Source organism: Squalius cephalus, assembly GCF_949319135.1.
Source record: "Squalius cephalus genome assembly, chromosome: 2".
NCBI lineage: Eukaryota > Metazoa > Chordata > Actinopteri > Cypriniformes > Leuciscidae > Squalius > Squalius cephalus.
The window spans coordinates 8337760-8358810 of record NC_137123.1 but is presented as its reverse complement, the minus strand read 5'-3'; the positions used below and the strand labels follow the sequence as shown (position 1 = coordinate 8358810).

Below are 21051 nucleotides of genomic sequence, written 5' to 3'. Positions count from 1 at the left end.
GACTTTCAGTGAGTTTAAACTCTGGACTCAGAGGAGCAGATTGATGTGTGAAAATGATTCTTCATGCTCCTCCAAACCATTCCTTCACAATCTGAGCCTGATGAATCTTGACATTGTAATCCTGGAATATTGGCCATTATGTGTCTTCCTGCATGATTGTTTAAGTAATGAAAACCACACACTCCATCAGTTAGGGTTAGAAGAACTGTTGCCAAACATGTAAAATGCTAGAAACATAATAATCACTGTGATAATGATCCAATCATAGACTCTTAAGAAGGCAGTGTATATTATGTATTAGCCGTTATCTGCTTATAATTTATAAGTTATATTTATTTATTTTCTATAGGATGACTACCAGAGAATAAGGCTTCCAGACTCATCCAAAGCTCAACGTGATAAAGAGGAATTTTACAGACCCATAAACCTGGATTACACAAACACAGAAGCGGTCGACACAGACTCCTACTACACAGATGTTGTTTCAGCACAAACACAAGATCAGATCTACACAGAACTGAACGCCAGTAGACGGAGTCACGTGTATCAGAGTTTAACAGCGGATTCTGCTCAAGAAGAGGCGATCTATTACACTATTGATCACTGAATCCTCATCAACAGCCTCATCAAAACCCTAGATTCCTCTGACAGCTACGATAATCCAACCTTGTTTGCCGCTAGGAGTCGCTAACCTCTTCAAAACAATAACAAAGGTGTAGATTGATGACGGCAGTGAATGAGCGTGGAATCATGGAACTTGTCGTCATGCCGATGGATCTAATAATGTTTATTGGGAAATGTTTATAGATGAGTTTGACACTTAGTCAAAAGTTTGGACATTGATGTTTTTTAACATGACTGTGGTTTGAAGTAGGGCTCGATTGCTAATGAGAGACAGACGGATATCAAAGTCTGCTTGCCATGGTCCATAATGTTTGGACGAATCAACAACAGCGTGAGCGTGCCGCTAGACGTAAAGCAGTTGTCCATGTCTGTCGCCATGGTTACTATGGCAGTACAAGTGGAAACCAGGGATAACGCGGATATTACGTCATTTGTCAGGCGGCAAAGTTACAAGTGATGGGCACTTTTTAAAATTTCTTTAAAATTTCTCTGAATTTACATAAATTTTTGGAAAAATGTGAACAATGTGTCGTGAAGGGCATGATCAAAAAAGTTTGAGATGTTTGAAAAAGTTTGTTTTAGCATCAAATTATCAGAATTTAAAAATTTAATTTGACATTGTATGACCTAACAAAGCCTCATTTTCTGAAATCACGTGACTTGGCCAGTTTAATATACACTTTAAAACACAGATATGAAACAGAATGTTGAATCTTCGTACCTTTTTATCATTTAATGTTTTATTTGAAAAGGAAAAAAAGAGAAAAATCTGTCACATGGACCCTTTAATACACAGATAAAATGTATAAAATATTACAGAAACTACTCTAAACTCATTTATTAATTACACATTGACTGTTTATTCATGTCACATGAATATAATCCATTGCTTTCTGCAGAATGGAAACTCTGAAGAATGCGTTTCATTTTTCATCAGTAGTTGTGATGTGGATCTGTCCAGTGATGGGACAAAAGCTGAGTAAAGTTTAGCTTGTGCTTCATCTTGCTGTGGCTACAACAGAAATAAGACACACATTTACATAAATCAACACTACAAATGGTACAAATAATCTCAGAAAAAAGATATATATTTCTGTCAGTGAATCGACTCGTATAATCCATCTTGTAACAAAAGAAAAGACTGTTTAGTATCTATTGACTAGTTGATTGACTACTAAGGACATTTTTTTTTTCAAAATTCTCAAATTGAGAAGACTTGAGAAACTTACGGACAGATTCTCATATTCAGAAGAGCCCGACTGGTGAACAGCAGGTCTGGGATGGACAGTCTATGGGAAAAACACATTGATTATTGATTATCTGACTTTTGACTCTTTTGCACATGTAGTTTTTGATATTTCTCTTACTGGGAGTGTGTTGTACAGGTCAGATGATCTGGACTTGAGGTCAAGACCTGTATATGTGCCTTCACTGGGATCAGTTCTGGGATCATTCTACAGGGAAACAGAGAGAAGTGAAATCAGACAGAAATGATTATCACCATTTTAAATTTTGAAGAAAAAAATGAATGTAAAAGATTTTAAATTGCTGCCATGACGATCAAAAGTGTAATCACTCCACAGTCTCTACTCATAAAACCATGAACAATCCTGAGTATATATATATATATATATATATATATGTGTGTGTGTGTGTGTGTGTGTAACGATCACCAGTGAGAGTGCCTGGGAGACTCTCATCCATTATCACATTCACCTGTGTCTCATTACCTTGTTTAACTCACCCTATAATAGCCTGGTTTTCACATTCATTCTCTGCAAAGTCTTGTTTAGTGTTTGTACTGCAATTCTGAGCGTTCTGTCTGTTATTCCCGTGTTCTTGGTTTTGATCTCTGCCTGTCCTTGGATTTTCCTTTTTGCCTGTGACCCCTGTGACCCTGTGACCCCTGTGTCCCCTGTGACACTGTCTGTTATTCCCGTGTTCTTGGTTTTGATCTCTGCCTGTCCTTGGAGGTTCCTTTTTGCCTGTGTCCCCTGTGACCCCTGTGACCCTGTGACCCTGTGACCCTTGTGTCCCCTGTGACACTGTTACCCCTGTGACCCCTGTGACCCTGAGACCCTGTGACCCTGTGACCCTGAGACCCTGTGTCCCCTGTGACCCTGTTTCCCCTGTGACCCCTGTGACCCTGAGACCCTGTCCCCTGTGACACTGTTATCCCAGTGACCCCTGTGACCCTGAGACCCTGTGTCCCCTGTGACCCTGTGACACTGTTACCCCTGTGACCCTGAGACCCTGTGACCCTGTTACCCCTGTGACCCTGTGACCCCTGTGACCCTGAGACCCTGTGTCTGTGTGTGTTATTCGCGTGTTCTTGGTTTTGATCTCTGCCTGTCCTTGGATTTTCCTTTTTGCCTGTGTCCCCTGTGTCCCCTGTGACCCCTGTGACCCTGTGACCCCTGTGTCCCCTGTGACCCCTGTGACCCCTGTGACACTGTTACCCCTGTGACCCCTGTGACCCTGAGACCCTGTGTCCCCTGTGACCCTGTTTCCCCTGTGACCCTGTGTCCCCTGTGACACTGTTACCCCTGTGACCCCTGTGACCCTGAGACCCTGTGTCCCCTGTGACCCTGTGTCCCCTGTGACACTGTTACCCCTGTGACCCTGTGACACTGTTACCCCTGTGACCCTGTGTCCCCTGTGACACTGTTACCCCTGTGACCCCTGTGACCCTGTGTCCCCTGTGACACTGTGACCCCTGTGACCCTGAGACCCTGTGTCCCCTGTGACCCTGTTTCCCCTGTGACCCTGTGTCCCCTGTGACACTGTTACCCCTGTGACCCTGAGACCCTGTGTCCCCTGTGACCCTGTTTCCCCTGTGACCCTGTGTCCCCTGTGACACTGTTACCCCTGTGACCCTGAGACCCTGTGTCCCCTGTGACACTGTTACCCCTGTGACCCTGAGACCCTGTGTCCCCTGTGACACTGTTACCCCTGTGACCCTGAGACCCTGTGTCCCCTGTGACACTGTTACCCCTGTGACCCTGAGACCCTGTGTCCCCTGTGACCCTGTTTCCCCTGTGACACTGTTACCCCTGTGACCCTGTGTCACCTGTGACACTGTTTCCCCTGTGACACTGTTACCCTGTGTCCCCTGTGACACTGTTACCCCTGTGACCCCTGTGTCCCCTGTGACACTGTTTCCCCTGTGACCCCTGTGACCCTGAGACCCTGTTACCCCTGTGACCCTGTGACCCCTGTGACCCTGAGACCCTGAGACCCTGTGTCTGTGTGTGTTATTCCCGTGTTCTTGGTTTTGATCTCTGCCTGTCCTTGGATTTTCCTTTTTGCCTGTGACCCCTGTGACCCTGTGACCCCTGTGTGTCTTTTTTGATCTCTTGCCTGTTTTATGGATTATGTCTTTGGATTACCCTCTGTTCAAATAAACTGCATTTGGATCCTCAACCTTCGTGTCTCAGAGCAGTACGTGACAATATATGTGTTCTACATGTACAAAGAAGCTGTAATTGATTTATTAGTATCATTCTGTGGTTTTGGCCATCTTACCTCATACTCGTGTATTGCAGATCTACAGTTTATCCTTTTCTTCTGACTGTCAAAAAGAAACGTAAACAAGCCATTTCATTGTTAATGTAATATTCAAATGTACTTTTGCAGTAGTCTAAAAGCAAATTATATTACTCTTTGTTGATACATATTTATTTACATTGTATACAGTATGATGGTGATCATGATCGTGAATATTGCACATGCCACTGTGATCACTACCCAGACGAGCCAACCAGCACCATGATGATCTGAAAGAGGGAGAATATAATAATTAAATCTACAAACTAAGAATGACACTATAACTGTCTTGAACCCTTTATAAAATAAAAGCTTCACCTGTGACAGTGACAGCGTCTGATCTCTGAGATCCATGTTGATTGTGAGCCTGACAGTAGAAGCGTCCACTCTGTAGTGCACTGAAACTCTGTCCAGATCCAACAGCTGAGGGTTCATTCTCCTTAAACCAGCTGAAGTTCAGAGCAGGAGGGTTTGAGTCACTGATGCAGTTCAGAGTCACTGAATCTCCCTCCATTATTACACCAGATCCACTCATCAACACTGAGACGCTCCTGGGGGAGTCTAATAACAATTATCAGATTATTATTTGTAAAATTTACACATTTTTAAAATTGCTAATATGGACTGAATTTATCAAAACAGAAAATTTGCATCTTAAGTTTTATCATTAACTCACACATGACGTTTAAAGTCACAGCATCAGAGTATTTCTCTCCATATTCATTGGTGGACTTGCACTTGTATTCTCCACTGTCATCAGAGCTGATCTTTGAGATGTTGTAGATTCTTCCAGATCCTACAAACGTTCCTCCTTTAAACCAGCTGATTTCTGCAGGAGGGTTTGAGTCACTGATGCAGTTCAGAGTCACTGAATCTCCCTCCACTATAACACAAGCTGGACTGATGAAGATCACAGGTTTCACTGGAGGATCTACAGGAGAAACATATAGTATCACCCGTCACTCGCCCCACCAAAGCACTTCTATTTCTGTTCTTACATACAGATAGTAGGGGCAGAATTTAGCATAAACAACATGAATCCATGGATCCTTGAGTCAAAAGGTCATGTCACTTATTAAGAAATAAGAAATATTAAGAAACAGTACTTTTTTCTGTGTGTGTGGTAGTCAGTAAATCAGAGCTGGATAGATTACTTACAAACTATAGTCAGTTACTGATTCCAAATTACATGACAAAAATTGTAGTTAGTAACATAATTGTTAGGTGTGGCTGTAGATAGCGCTAGTGATGTTCGGTTCTTGAACGAATTGTTCTTTTTAGCTGATAGGAAGTAACCGGTCGAGCCGGATCATTAATCACAGACGCTAGAGGCAGCAGTCTTTAGCCTCCTTTTTAGAGCGCCTGACTCTCACACTGGAGACTAGGGTTCGAGGTCCGCACAGAGCGGGGCGAGTAGGACCCGGGTGGAGGGGTCACAGTCCAAAGACATGCAGGTTAGTTGCATTGGACAGTCAAAAATTGCCTGTGTGTGTGTGAGCCCTGTGATGGACTGGTCATCTGTCCAGGGAGCGTTCCCCTGCCTCTGGCCTAAGAAACTGGGATAGGCTCCAGTCCTAATATATATAATACCCAGGGAGAAACTCAGGAGAACACATCTACATTAAAACATAGACAATACGGGAAAAAGAACTGAATGAACTGAAGGATTAAATATACACAAGGGAGGATAATCAACAGAACAGAGAACAGGTGTTTGACTAATTAACAACTATGAAAACTAACAATTACAGGGAACTCATATAAACAGAATTAAACCAAACATAACCCTAACAGTAATCTATTACATTACACACATTGCCTTGTTTATCACATTCATTTGAATAAGATATATGCTTGGTATAAAAACATATAATCAGTTACAGCTCTGACTGTATTATGCAACACATTTTTTTTTTTTTTCAAACATTTGTTGCATAATACTGATTACACAACAAAAGTATTGTATTTTTTGTTTTGTTTTCTTTAAAGCTACACTGTGTATTTTTTTAAGTTGATTCTTAGCAAAAACACTTTGTTCTTTCAAAATGATATTTGCTCATTCATGTGTAATAACTTACACCAACTAATCAAGTATCCTCGTAAGCGTAGAATCTGCCATTTTGAATACATACAAGCGAGTCACTCAAATGGCGGCAGCCGTGTTGCGCCTCCATCTTGAAAATAAAAAAGATGGACATAACTGGAAATTCAAGCTTCGCCTTTCACGCTTTTACACACTGTGGCACCGTGACGAATGTGAGGGGGAGATTACTCGCGACTGTCGGCAGATTTGAAAGCCTGTTGAAGATGGAGGATCACGCTATTCTCGAGGACATGTAACAGAGTCGCCAAGGAAGCGAAAGAGAGAATTAAAACGACAATGCGACAGGCAAATCAACAAGACCAAAGTCAATATTGGAGTGGAATATTTCCAAGATGGAAAGAGCTCATGAGGAGCAAGGATTTTAAAAAGTTGCCTGCTTTCTTCTCGACAGGTAATTCAGCCTATTTGTGTAAATTCAAAGTTTTATAGTTGATTCGCTAACTATAGCATGGTTGTGCATAACGCTAGAACGACGTCTAGGATACTTTTCCTCACGTCAATGAGGGGGGGGGGGGGGCTGGAAAGCAATATTCAGTTGGTAGTCATGTACAATTTCACCACTAGATGGGAGAAAATCTTACACAGTGTAGCTTTAAAAAAGAGAAAAAAATGTTGAGGTACTTACAATAGAAGTGAATGGGGCTAATTTTGGAGGATTTAAAGGCATAAATATGAATCTTATTATTTCATAAAAGCATTTACAATCAGTATTTTGTTCAAATATGTGCATTATTTGAGCTTTAAATGTGTTTAAACCATTATTTGAACACCTGTTTTAATGTGTTGTGTTTATGGTGTGGCGTTGCCATGACAAGGGAGTAAATTGAATATAACTGAATATAACATAAAATGTTAAAATCCCACATATTGTTCATGTTTTGTGACTGTACTATTGAAACAGTGAACATTTCAATGTTTTAAATATTAGCCCCAATTACTATAATTTTTTAAGAAAAGGAGGGACGAGTGAACTCTACTGGCTTTGGAAAGAAAACTTTAAAGAACATACTCACACATGACATTGAGCTGAACGGCAGGAGAGATGTGAGTGTGTCCGTCTACAGCACAGCTATATCTGCCTGAATCCTCTCTTCTGACTGGATTGAGGGAGAGTTTGTTACTGTATTTATTCTCAGTTAATATCTTCAGTGAGTTTCTGTACCAGATGAATGTTGCTCTGTCAGTCAGAGCGCAGCTGCTTTTACATCTCAGAGTGACTGAATCTCCCTCTGTCACTCTCTCAGGAGACTCCACCTGAAGATCTGAACACAACACACACATTATATCTAGTGCTGCTGTCATACACTGATTATTATTCAACATAATGCACAGAAGAAGAGATGAACCTCATCAAAGTCACCTGTGACAGTAAGAGTCACTCCAGGTTTACCAATCCATTTTCCATCAGGTTTATCAGTGATGAATCTGAAATAGTACATGTGTGAATCCTTCAGTGTCACATGACTCAGTCTGATGGTGCAGTTCTGCTGTTTATCTCCCAGATACTGAAGCCTCTGACTGTATTCAGGGTCCTTAGACAGATCTGGAGGCTCTTCTTTATCTTTTACCAGTGTTTTGGTCCAGAACACTTTCTTGATTTTATAATCATCATCGTATTTATAAGTGCATCTCATTATCACTGTTGAGTCCTTTAGTGCACAGATGTGTGAAGGACTGTAACTCACACCCCAATCAAACAACTGGGTACAAACTCCTGAAACACACATTAAAGGGATAGTTCACACAAAAACGATTGTTTCATAATTATTGACCCTTCATGTTCATTACATTCTTATTTTTTTAATTCTTATTTTTTTGTAGAACACATGAAATGCTGACATTGCAAAAACATTCAAATAATCATTATTAATGCACACATTTATATTGTACATTAATTTCAGTGAGAATAATTTAAAATGTATTTGAAGTTATTATTCTTTTTAATTTTAGCTCTGACTGCCTTTATTTTTTACTTTATTTGGATGATTTTTTTCCCCACAAAATGTGTTTGTGAAAGGGGTTTTAACAGACTCATGATTTAAAAAAGAAAGACTTTGATGAGAGACTAAAGGAGCGACTCACCGTGAATCATGAGCAGAAACACCAGAGGAAGAGGAGGAGCCATTATCAGTGTTGTCACTACAAGAACAATAATACAGAATCACACAGTTGTTCCTAATCCTGGACGATCCTCAGCATTTTAGATGTCTCCTTAATCAAGCACATCTAATTCAGTTCATCAGCTCGTTATTAAAGGCTCCAAGGCCTTAGATGGGTTTGTCAGATAAGAGAGATATCAAACATGTGCAGTATTGGGGGTCCTCAAAGACCAGGATTGGGACCACAGGGATAACACACACAATGAGCATTATAAAACAATCTTTAGCTTTAAAAACATTTCCATAAATAATATTTCACTGAGAATATTTCCAATTGATTAGGTCAGTGGTTTCTACAACAGTATTAATCTGACTATATTCACACAGTGACCAGCGTAACTCTTACCGTGTTCTGGTGAGTCTCTCCAGCAGGCGTTGAACTGATGAATTTCTCGTGGTTAACCGTGTTTATTTTAAAATACTTGCACAGACAGAAAACATTTCTTCCTCTTTCTTGACTCCTGCCCACACAAGCAACTTTAGACAACTTTTCATAATGATCCAATGGCATTTACTGATATGTAAAAAGTCATTAAACCCAAAATGTTTAAGAATATGAAGAAGTTTGTCCACCACTTTTGTATTGCTCTTCTACAAAGATTTATTAACATATAGGACGTATTTACAGTTTAACTTGCATTTCCACATTTTAAGAGTGAGGTGATGTTCATAAATATATATAGAATACAAATAAAAGTGGGTTTTTAAACTTAGTTTTTATGGCCTTTCGTCCTGGAAACATTTTCTGTAGAATTATTGAGCAAGACACTAGCAAGATAGGAACTTATATTGAGTAAGACTGGATGTCGAAACTTTGACCGCAGACAGACAAGTTGTATTTTGACATTCTCAAGATAATTTTTGCCTTCAGTTTATTGGCGAATAGAAGAATAGCGACAGGAAGTGGTGGCCAGTAGAGGTTGGTGGGACAGGAAATGACCTCATCCAGAATCAGTTCACCCACACATAAGCGCCAGCCCAATGTGTCTCAATGTACGTCATCGCTCAAAATCAATTCTTAGCTAATATTGCTAATACAAAACCCCTAAAAGGACATGGAGATTCAAAAGTATGAGATGGGAGGAGAAATTATTTTTCAATGCTTTTGATTTTGCTCACAAAAGTTTCATGCATGGGGAATGCAAAGAATTTGAGAGAAAACGCAAAAGCATTGAAAAATAATTTCCACCACCATGTGACTTTAGGGGCTCCATTAAATGTTGTTTTAGTCAAGCTGATTAAACCAACATGATTGACCTCGTCTTAACACACGCGCACAGAAGTTGCTCTACAAACAATCGTCACTGGTGACTTTAATAGACTGAGGTGTTCATCAAAGCTTTAATTGTATCCACTGTTGCACACGTTTGTTAGAATAGCCCAAATGTTAATATTAACCCAGCTATCACATATAGTAGGTTATTCTGAGCTTAGGTCTACAATGACCCAGAAATGACCACACACAAGCTTGAATTTGGTAAAACTGATACAGCCTTTTTATTTGCTTACAGAAAACACATGAAGTCAAACGTTCAAATGACTTTAACAAACAAATTACCATGCAGTGACATCACAAACACGTGTTGTTGGTTCTTTGGTTCTTTCCTTTGTATTCATGCTCTTGTAATGAGAAAAAGATCACAGACACTGTATTCACTTGATTTAACGAATAATAAATAACTGAGTGAATTAGCACGCTAAATTGACAGCCCTACTTTTAGAATATTGTTTAATTGTTTTGGCCTTTGTCTTCATGATGGTCTCATTTACTCATTTGACACGGCTGTAGATCACAGACGCCTCTTCCACAGTCTGCACATTTGATAGCCTAAAAACATCAAATAAAACAACAATCATGTTATATATCAGAATACATGATGATAAAAGTCATTAAACAATTCAGATGTTTCTGAAACATTAGTGGGACACAACGTTATTAAGAAAAAACGTCCAGATTTAAAGAACTATAAATTCTCCTTTCATCAACACAAAAGTAACATGAGGGTGAGTTGATGGCAAATGTTTTATTTTTGCGTGAACTGTCTCTTTAAGCTCGTTCTTCTCACCTCAGGACAGAATCAGGCTGACGAATCCTGATATTGTCGTAGTGGCTTTCGTTATCCTCTGCTCTCTTCGTCTTGGTCTTTCTGTGATGTTGGACAGTTGCGTACTGGATCTCCTCAGTATCTCTGCATTCAGGAGCATTTCGGTCTCTTCTGGGTTTGCTGGAAGTAACACTGGCGTACTGAGCGTCATCACAATCGGCTGATTCAGAAACATGAACGTCTCTCTCTGTTACGGTAGAGTACAGATTGTCCTGAAGTGGAAGAAAATGATATATTTATCATTCATATTTAAAGGCTGTTCACACAGAACACGTTTTTTCCACCTCAGTGCACTAATTTTCCATTGTTTTTCTATGTAAGCTCGTGCTAGACCGACATGTGTGACCGTTATAAACACGGCAGTGAAATTAAAATGCGTAAACTTTTAAAAACACATCTCTTGACTTTCTGGGGTTTTTTGTCTCTCGTTCCACTGACTTGTCTCTCACGTTTTGTGTGAATGGCCCTGTCTAACTAGATTATTCACATGTTGTGTCTGGAAGATTTACCTGTTTTTCAGTGAGGTCTTCAGCTTTAGCACCTCTTCGTTTTCTCCTGATTTAACAGACATTAAACTTGTAAGCTGAATTTTAAAGATTCATTACTACTCACATTACATGAGGCATTTCCACCTGCACTAGTCTGAAAGTGAATTACATTCATACACTCACTGTAATTGAGAATGATGTAACTTACATTATAAACAGAATGATGATGATGATGACGATGAAGAATCCTAAAAATGCTGTGATCCCCAACCAGACGAGCCAGCCATGACCACGATGTACTGAGAGATGGAAATTTTGAGTTCAGATAAAGTCTCAAAGCCACATACTATAACTGTCTTGAACCCTTTATAAAATAAAAGCTTCACCTGTGACAGTGACAGCGTCTGATCTCTGAGATCCATGTTGATTGTGAGCCTGACAGTAGAAGCGTCCACTCTGTAGTGCACTGAAACTCTGTCCAGATCCAACAGCTGAGGTTTCATTCTCCTTAAACCAGCTGAAGTTCAGAGCAGGAGGGTTTGAGTCACTGATGCAGTTCAGAGTCACTGAATCTCCCTCCACTATTACACCAGATGGACTGATGGACACTGAGACGCTCCTGGGAGGGTCTAATAACAATTATTATTATTATTATTATTATTATTATTATTATTAAATTGTATTACATATGTTTTAAATAACTAATATGGACTGAATTTATCAAAACAGAAAATTTGCATCTTATGTTTTATCATAAACTCACACATGACGTTTAAAGTCACAGCGGAGTATTTATCTCCATATTTATTGATGGACTTGGACTTGACTGATGGAGATCACAGGATTCACTGGAGGATATACAGTACAGGAGAAACATATAGTATCACCCGTCACTCGCCCCACCTTCTATTTCTGAGCACTTCTATTTCTGTTCTTACATACAGATAGTAGGGGCAGAATTTAGCATAAACAACATGAATCCATGAATCCGTGAGTCAAAAGGTCATGTCACTTATTAAGAAATATCCAAAACAAAACAAAAAACACCTTTTTTCTGTGTGTGTGATAGTCAGTAAATCAGTGCTGGATAGATTACTTACAAACTATAGTCGGTTACTGATTCCAAATTACATGACAAAAATTGTAGTTAGTAACATAATTGTTAGGTGTGGCTGTAGAAAGTGCTAGTGATGTTCGGTTCTTGAACGAATTGTTCTTTTGAGCCGATAGGAAGTAACCAGTCGAGCCGGTTCATTAATCAAACTGAATCAAACTTTAGTTCCAGGTTAATGATGCAAAACACACGAGCCAAAGTAGCATGTCCTACTCAAAAAGACCCAAATGAGCCGGTTTAACCAACTGTGGAAGTCTGCAGAGGATGGTACCGAGGATGGCGTTCATCACAAGTAAGTGCACGACACAGGAGATTCAGAGAAATAAACAGTCCTTATGAATCCGGGCGGCACAGGGGCTCATTGGTCAGCTCTGTTGCCTCACAGCAGGAGTCCTTTCAGTTTGCATGTTCTCCCGTGTCAGCGTGGGTTTCTTCCGGGGTACTACGGTTTCCCCCACACCACATGTAACAGAGGCCAGCTAGTAGTCGCTGTGAGTAAACCTCACTCCTCTGATCTCAATAGGCGCTCTAGCGGCAGACGCTAGAAGCTGCAGTCTTTAGCCTTCTTGTTAGAGCGCCTGACTCTCACGCAGGAGACTAGGGTTCGAGGCCCGCACAGAGCGGGGCGAGTAGGACCCGGGTGGAGGGGTCACACACAGTCCAAAGACATGCAGGTTAGTTGCATTGGACAGTCAAAAATTGCCTGTGTGTGTGTGATTGTGTGTGTGAGAGCCCTGTGATGGACTGGCCATCTGTCCAGGGAGCTTTGCTTCTGGCTTAAGAAACTGGGATAGGCTCCAGCCCTAATATATATATATATATATATATATATATATATATATTAGCCAGGGATAAACTCAGGAGAACACATCTACATTAAAACATAGACAATACCAGAAAAAGAACTGAATGAACTGAAGGATTAAATATACACAAGGGAGGATAATCAACAGAACAGAGAACAGGTGTTTGACTAATTAACAAATATGGAAACTAACAATTACAGGGAACTCATATAAACAGGATCAGAACCAAAAAAAAAAAAAAAAAAAAAACAAAACTAAACATACATTTACATTTACATTTATTCATTTAGCTGACGCTTTTATCCAAAGCGACTTACAATTGCTATACATGTCAGAGGTCGCACGCCTCTGGAGCAACTAGGGGTTAAGTGTCTTGCTCAGGGACACATTGGTGTCTCACAGTGGATTCGAACCCGGGTCTCTCACACCAAAGGCGTGTGTCTTATCCACTGCGCCATCACCACACCCTACATACATAAACATAACCCTAACAGTAATATATTATATTAATTTGAATAAGATATGCTTGGTATAAATACATGTAATTAGTTACAGCTCTGACTGTATTATGCAACAGATTTTTTTTTTTCAAACATTTGTTGCATAATACTGATTACACAACAAAAGTATTGTATTTTTTGTTTTGTTTTCTTTAAAGCTACACTGTGTATTTTTTTTTAAAGTTGATTCTTAGCAACTTTGTTCTTTCAAAATGATATGTGCTCATTCATGTGTAATTTCTTCCACCAACTAATCAAGTATTCTCGTAAGTGTAGAATCTGCCATTCAGAATACATACGAGCGAGTCGCTCGAATGACGGCAGCCGTGGTGCGCCTCCATCTTGAAAATACATTAGCCAAAGAGGGACATATCTGGAAATTCAAGCTTTGCCTTTCGCACTTTTACACTCGAATGACGAATGCGAGGGGGAGATTACTCACGACTATCGCAATTGTCGGCAGCCTGAGGTTGAAGATGGAGGATCACGCCTATTTTTAAAGACATGTAACAGAGTCGCCAAGGAAGCGAAAGAGAGAATTAAAACGACAACGTGACAGGCAAATCAACAAGACCAAAGTCAATATTGGAGTGGAATATTTCCAAGATGGAAAGAGCTCATGAGGAGCAAGGATTTTAAAAAGTTGCCTGCTTTCTTCTCGACAGGTAATTCAGCCTATTTGTGTAAATTCAAAGTTTTATTGTTGATTGGCTAACTATAGCATGGTTGTGCATAACGCTAGAACGACGTCTAGGATACTTCTCCTCAAGTCAATGATGAAAAAGGATTGTTTACCTTGTAAATAATACAGCCACCGTAGAAGTTAAAACTCCCTCAGGAATGGGAGGGGCTGGAAAGTAATATTCAGTTGGTAGTCATATATATTTTCACCACTAGATGGGAGAAAATCTTACACAGTGTAGCTTTAAAAAAGAGAAAATGTTGAGGTACTTACAATAGAAGTGAATGGGGCTAATTTTGGAGGATTTAAAGGCATAAATGTGAATGTGAATCTTATTATTTCATAAAAGCATGTACAATCAGTATTTTGTTCAAATATGTGCATTATTTGAGCTTTAAATGTGTTTAAACCATTATTTGAACAGCTGTTTTAGTGTGTTGTGTTTATGGTGTGGCGTTGTCATGACAATGGTGTGTAAAATTGAATATAACTGAATATAACATAAAATGTTAAAATCACATATATTGTTCATGTTTTGTGACTGTACTATTGAAACAGTGAGCATTTAAATGTTTTAAATATTAGCCCCAATTACTATCATTTTTAAAGAAAAGGAGGGATGAGTGAACTCTACTGGCTTTGGAAAGAAAACTTTAAAGAACATACTCACACATGACATTGAGCTGAACAGCAGGAGAGATGTGAGTGTGTCCGTCTACAGCACAGCTATATCTGCCTGAATCCTCTCTTCTGACTGACTGCAGCAGGAGTTCATTGTTTCTGTCTCTTCTCTCAGTTAATGGCTGTGAGTTTCTGTACCAGATGAATGTTGCTCTGTCAGTCAGAGCGCAGCTGCTTTTACATCTCAGAGTGACTGAATCTCCCTCTGTCACTCTCTTAGGAGACTCCACCTGAAGATCTGAACACAACACACACATTATATCTAGTGCTGCTGTCATACACTGATTATTATTCAACATAATGCACAGAAGAAGAGATAAACTTCATCAAAGTCACCTGTGACAGTAAGAGTCACTCCTGGAGCACCAATCCATTTTCCATCAGATTTATAAGTGATGAATCTGAAATAGTATATGCGTGAATCCTTCAGTGTCACATGACTCAGTCTGATGTTGCAGTTCTGCTGTTTATCTCCCAGATACTGAAGCCTCTGACTGTATTCAGGGTCCTCAGACAGATCTGGAAACTCTTCATCTTTCTTTTTATCTTTTGTTTTGGTCCAGAACACTTTCTTGATCTGATATCCAGTAGGGTATTTATAAGTGCATCTCATTTTCACTGTTGAGTCCTTTAGTGCACAGATGTGTGAAGGACTGTAACTCACACTCCAATCAACACTAGAAACTCCTGAAACACAGAATTCACAAGGCAACAAGGATAGGAAACAACAATAGAAGCACACATGCCCATCTATGAGTTAAACGATTTTACAAAACTAGTGTTAATAAATAAAGAATAACACTTATGGTGTGATCTGTGTAAAACCTACAGCCATCAGACAGAAGGTGATGAAATGCAGGAAGCAGAACATTGAACACTAACCATGAAACATGTTATGCTCTAAATGTTAGCAGTTTATTTCAGCATAATATCAGCATAACCTGCACTGTTAACCCTTGCTGTAAAAAAAGGCCAAATTCTGACAATATCATACCATTTTCCATTAAAACAGTAATATACCGTAGAAAACAAAACTAGCCTACAGGAATATACTGTGAATTAACATTGCTCAAAGTCGACACTGAGAGGCTGTTTTCACATTCACACCCTATACCCTCATTCACTATTCCCTACATTAGTTCACTAATATAGTCCCCTTGACAGAGTGAATGTAAAGAAGTGAGTGAATTGAGACACTGATGAACACCTGATAAGCAGAATCACTGAAGGACAGAGAAACAAGAACAGAAAAAAGAGAAACACAAAAACTACAACTGACTTCCAGGAACACTGAGTGTGAAACCAGTTTACAAACCAGTTTACGATTATTTCTTTCATACATGTACAAAAGTTCTTGTTGAGAATTAACAGAGATTTAGTTAATAATAAAGTTTGTTGTCACCATGATGGAGATCAGTATTTGCTTTAGTTGGTCACTTGTCCCTTGACTTCTTATCATTCATCTCTCTCTGTCTGCTGTAACAGTGAGTTTATAAAACACATTTGTTATGGCAAGAAAGAGCCAAGAGGAAGATGATCATGTGTTTTTGGCTTTTGTGATAATGTCACAATCATCCTGGACATGTCTGATTCTCTGATCTTTTCTGTATTTATTCTTTGAATTTATGGGTATTTCATATTTAGCATATATCTGTAAATCTACAACATAAAATCAATACTATAATAAGGTCTTATGAAGAATATCATAATCATATAGTGCATTAAAACATTTTGCACTCCTGCTTGACTCAGACACACACAGACATCAACAATCAGCACATGAATCTCAACAATGGTGACAATCAAAAGTTTCATGTCGCAATGCATGCTGGGTTCCAGGATAATATAAAACTCCCAGCATGCACTGCTGCATGAATAAAAAAATATATATTGCCACCGTTGTTGAGATTCATGTGCTAAATTGTGATATCTCTGTGTTTCTAAAAGACAGTGTAGCTCTGTTTCTCTGGTTATGCATGATGTGTTAAAAAAAAATGAATCATTGTAATTTATTGTTGTGGTTTCACAGTGGTGCTAATGTAATACTTTTGATTGAGGATTTAACTCTGAATGAGTGAGAATGAATATCTTAGTGAATGAAGAGGCAATATGGTGATTTTGTCATCATAATCATTATAACCGCAATCATTCATAAACTGTGGGTGTGCACAAGTGTGACTTGCAACAACACAGCTCAAGCAGCAAAAGAAAAACTAATGTTTTAGCATCAGCATCCCAACTAAAGCAAGCACTGATCTCTATAATGGTAACTTCAAACCAAACATTTTCAATTAAACATCTCAATAACAACTTCTGTAGATGTATGACAGAAATAAAGTCATACTGGTTAATAATAAGTGTAATAATGTGTAATGGCTGGAAGTCAGTTGTAGGTCTTGTGTTTCTCTATTTTCTGTTCTAACAGCAGGTGTTCATCACTAATGCTCAACAATCACTTACACATTCCCTTAATTATCTCACTGCAACACTGTCTCAATGTTACTTTTACTCTTTGTAGTGTGGATTTCCCTGTGGGGTTGAAAGGGTTAACAGTGTAAGATAAAAAGTCACACCCACAAAATGTATTTTAACAGTAATAAACTGTAAGTTATAAAACAGGTATATACTGGCAACACTGTTGCCAGTAGTTTACTGTAAAATGTATTTTTTGGGTCACCGTTGTGCAGAAGAGTAGAGCCTGTGCTTCAGTCCAGGAGAAGATCTACAAACATTGATGATTTGCTGCATGTTGCTTTATTTAACAGGCGGTGACTGTGTAGTTGCTGGTCCAGTGGAAATCTCTTTATTTACAAAAGTTTTGTTGTGGTTTCAAATGAATGAAGTTCACAGTAATACTTTGCTCACGTTATTAATGCATTATACATTTTAGTTAATACATTTAAATGACAGTTGGTCAATTTAAGGCAGTCGGTTTCTGCAAGTGAAATTAGTTAACTCGAGTTTTAGTGCATTTTTACAGTAAAGAACTGCACAATTACGGTAAGGTCTAACAGTGTGAATAATACCATTTTCTTTACAAGCAACAAATAAATCACAGAAATGTCCCTCCATTATAGTAGATATGTTACCAGTGCTATGTTTCCTGGGGCACCAGCAGTGCTAACTGATCCATGTTAACTAGCCAAAACCTTTTACTCTTAGTTAGTAATGAACTCGTACACCATTTACAGGAGAGACTCACCTGGAATCAGGAGCAGAAACACCAGAGCAAGAGTTAGCAGTGACATCACAGGAAACTAAATAATTTACACAACAGTTCAATATGTCATCTTTCATTTCATCAAAACTATAATAACAGCCGTTTATTGCATTATGAACGCTGCAAAAATGATACAAATACTTTACAATCTTCACTGTTAGTAGATTTCCACGGATGAAACTCATTTAAAGATAACGTTAGGAACACATGAGTCATCTAACTGAGGTTATTATGAAAGAAAATGTTTCTCACTTCAATTTTCTTGTGAGGAGATTAATTAGTTAGACAATATTAATTACTGAACAAGTGAATCTCTTACCGTTTTGTAGTTTCAGCCGCTGTAAACAGACTCCAGGAGAGTGAAGTGCGAATGCAAGCTGAAAACTTTCTTCTGCTATTTTACAGTTTTTTTCCTTCCTCTTTTTAAAGTCTAAGCAACCTTCCCCACGCCGAGACAGGAACAACCCGAATGAAACCACTTGCAAATAGAAGAAGATAAAACACTCTCTCTAAAGGATTGGTTAAAGAATATCTAAAAGCATGACTATAGAGCTTACATTACAAATATCAAATGAAACTTTCAGTGTGAAGGGAAACCTCCTGTCAACATGATTAGATGGTGTTTTTCAGCTTCCTGAAAAGTGATCTTCTTTCTTTAAGACAAGTAGTTCTTCATTTTTAAAGACAGTGTTTACAAAATAAGATCAAACTGTGTGTGTTTACATGCATGTTCAGTATTTACACCTGTCTGAGGGAGGAACATGCCATTGCCTTCCCTTATAATATAATCAGGAAACAATATGATGGATGAATGAATGGATGGATGGATGGGTTGATAATTGTGTGGGTGAAAGAAAGAAAGAAAGAAAGAAAGAAAGAAAGAAAGAAAGAAAGAAAGAAAGAAAGAAAGAAAGAAAGAAAGAAGAGATTGATTATTGGATCGATGGATTGATTAATTTGTGGATGAATGGTGGATGGATGAATATATGGATGGATGGATGGATGGATGGATGGATGGATGGATGGATGGGGCAGTAACATGTAATTTAATTCCCTTATATAAAAGAATCAGGCACCAATATGGTGGATGGATGGTGTAACATTGAGGATGGCCAGACTTTACCTCCACTGTCCTGAAGAGGGAGCTGTTTTTCAGATCATACTTCTGACACTGTGTTTGTGTTTATCCCATAGACTGTAAAAAAATATGGACGTACTGTCCGTGACGTCACCCGTAGGTTTCTGAAGACCGTTTTTGAAGCCTAAAGTGGGCGTGGCCGACCGTCGCCATCTTGGCAGCGCGTCACTCCCGGATTTATTTATTTTTACAGTCAGGCAATGAGCTGAGGTAACGTGATGGCTAACAGACAGCAGACAAACGGCTAATGATGACTAATGACCACAGCAGCAGGAATCCACCTGTCACTCAAAAGTGGACACCCTTAATTATGCAGAAATTTTAAGGCTTAATATAATTCTATACGGATGAGTTATAAAAAAACCCTCACAGTTGTCATGAAGGGCACAATTAGCTGTATCGACCAAAAGCCACATACAGACACCAGGCTGTAAAGACGTTTTTTTCTGCTGTAAAATTTGCCATTTTAACATGGGGGAGATACAGATTTGACTCACTTTTGACACCAGCCTCAAGCGGCCAGTCAACGAATTGCAGTTTAACTCACTTCCGTGTTGGTTTCAAGAGAGAGACGGAGAGGTTGCCGCTTGGTTTATCCATGTGCATTAGGGAAGTGTAACTCTATAAACACACACACACACACACACACACACAATATCTATCTAGTATGTAGTGTGAGAACAGGTAGTGGGAGTCGATGTTCAAGTCGACAGTCATGAGAACCTTCTCCTCCTCCTAATGTCTTGTCGTTTTGGTCTCATTGAGATCAAATATATGATATATGTGTCGGGCCGTGGTTCAGTGAAGTCTACAGTGGGAGAGATCTGCCTTGTCCAAATACCCACACTTGCGAACTTTGCACTTGACCACTTGTCTACTTGCATGACGTATTTCCTCTATTTGGCCCAAGTGTTTACAGAGTGTTTACAGAGCTTTTATTTATTATACTTTTAATACTTTGCATTTTAAAATAAACTTCTACATGTCTGTTCAGTAGTCGCTATGTAACTAAAAGAAAACACAAATTTAGCATTTGACTAACCAATTATTTATTTATAATACACTTAATATATTTGTGAAATTTCGATCAAAATATTTGAGGATGCAGAATTAAACTGATCTGTTTCAAGAAACAAAAATATTACTTAATTCAAATCAATATTATTAGTATATTTAACACACTTTTAATAAATTGAGTAAGTTTACTCAATTAAAACACTGCACCCCTCCCCCACCATTGGTGCATTTCCTCTGTGAAATTCAGGTTTGTGTATGTTTTATTTTATCTATAAAATCATTACTGTGCTTTAAATCATTTTATTTAATGGAAAACAACATACAGAGGTGTGATGTGACACCTAAAGGAGAGTCGTGCCTGTCTTTACGCGTGATTGAAACGCTTTGTATAAACACACAACTTCATTCCTAATGATAACGAATATAATTAATTTGGATGCTAAAATGTCCTCAGAACTGCGCACTGTTTGTTTATTGGCAGGTTATGGAGTCAGTCGCTCGCAGTATCTTTCGGCTGTGAGTGAAACGCAGGACTGCGGTCTGAAGTTTGAAGTTCACCCGCAGAGCGCGAGTCCGTCTCCGGCACGAGAACCAGCGCTGATCCGGTGGAAACTGGATAACCTACTGGTTGATTACACTTGAATTAGGCTACCTGAATGTTTAAATGTTCACTTTTTACTTCTAAAATGTTTGTTAAATGAGTTTAAATATAGGCAATATTGTTAAAACACTGTAAAATATGCTGTATTGCTGTACTCATCGACAATAAAGGCCAATGTCATGTCTACTGGTGGTTGTATGGAATACTATTTACAAAGGTTTAGAGGAAATAAAAAGTTAATATTACTCATAAATAAAAACAGTTAA

At 38.9% G+C, this 21051-nt stretch overlaps 2 protein-coding genes and 1 long non-coding RNA gene across 3 annotated transcripts; all 3 read right to left on the bottom strand.

Moving 5' to 3' along the window:
* Nucleotides 1-1853: 1853 nt before the first annotated feature.
* On the bottom strand, nucleotides 1854-4367 carry LOC307173455. The gene is made up of 4 exons (XR_013823854.1): nucleotides 4310-4367; nucleotides 4150-4195; nucleotides 1992-2078; nucleotides 1854-1913 (listed from the first exon to the last, which is right to left on the bottom strand). It is a non-coding gene; the product is annotated as an uncharacterized lncRNA (long non-coding RNA).
* Nucleotides 4368-8399, bottom strand: LOC307148942 (B-cell receptor CD22-like; the record flags this gene model as incomplete). The annotated part of the gene is made up of 7 exons (XM_079854890.1): nucleotides 4368-4400; nucleotides 4489-4619; nucleotides 4847-4999; nucleotides 5072-5101; nucleotides 7288-7536; nucleotides 7635-7988; nucleotides 8357-8399. The coding sequence occupies 7 exons, from the start codon at nucleotides 8397-8399 to the stop codon at nucleotides 4368-4370; spliced, it is 993 nt and encodes a 330-aa protein (XP_079711016.1).
* A 1504-nt stretch (nucleotides 8400-9903) lies between these two features.
* LOC307144610 (B-cell receptor CD22-like) lies at nucleotides 9904-18395 on the bottom strand. Its single transcript, XM_079847128.1, has 9 exons — nucleotides 18349-18395; nucleotides 18012-18066; nucleotides 15146-15496; nucleotides 14799-15047; nucleotides 11413-11655; nucleotides 11235-11325; nucleotides 11048-11093; nucleotides 10500-10750; nucleotides 9904-10261 (listed from the first exon to the last, which is right to left on the bottom strand). The coding sequence occupies exons 2-9, from the start codon at nucleotides 18055-18057 to the stop codon at nucleotides 10204-10206; spliced, it is 1335 nt and encodes a 444-aa protein (XP_079703254.1). The 5' UTR covers nucleotides 18058-18066; nucleotides 18349-18395; the 3' UTR covers nucleotides 9904-10203.
* Between the last annotated feature and the right edge of the window lie 2656 nt (nucleotides 18396-21051).

Excerpts from the sequence above, each read along its gene's own strand:
- LOC307144610 (XM_079847128.1), bottom strand. The coding sequence starts at position 18,057 with ATGTCACTGCTAACTCTTGCTCTGGTGTTTCTGCTCCTGATTCCAG. Across the intron at positions 15,497-18,011 it reads GTTTCTGCTCCTGATTCCAG|GAGTTTCTAGTGTTGATTGG; the intron begins GTGAGTCTCTCC and ends TCTGTGTTTCAG. Across the intron at positions 11,656-14,798 it reads TGTTCAGCTCAATGTCATGT|ACCCTCCCAGGAGCGTCTCA; the intron begins GTGAGTATGTTC and ends AATTGTTATTAG.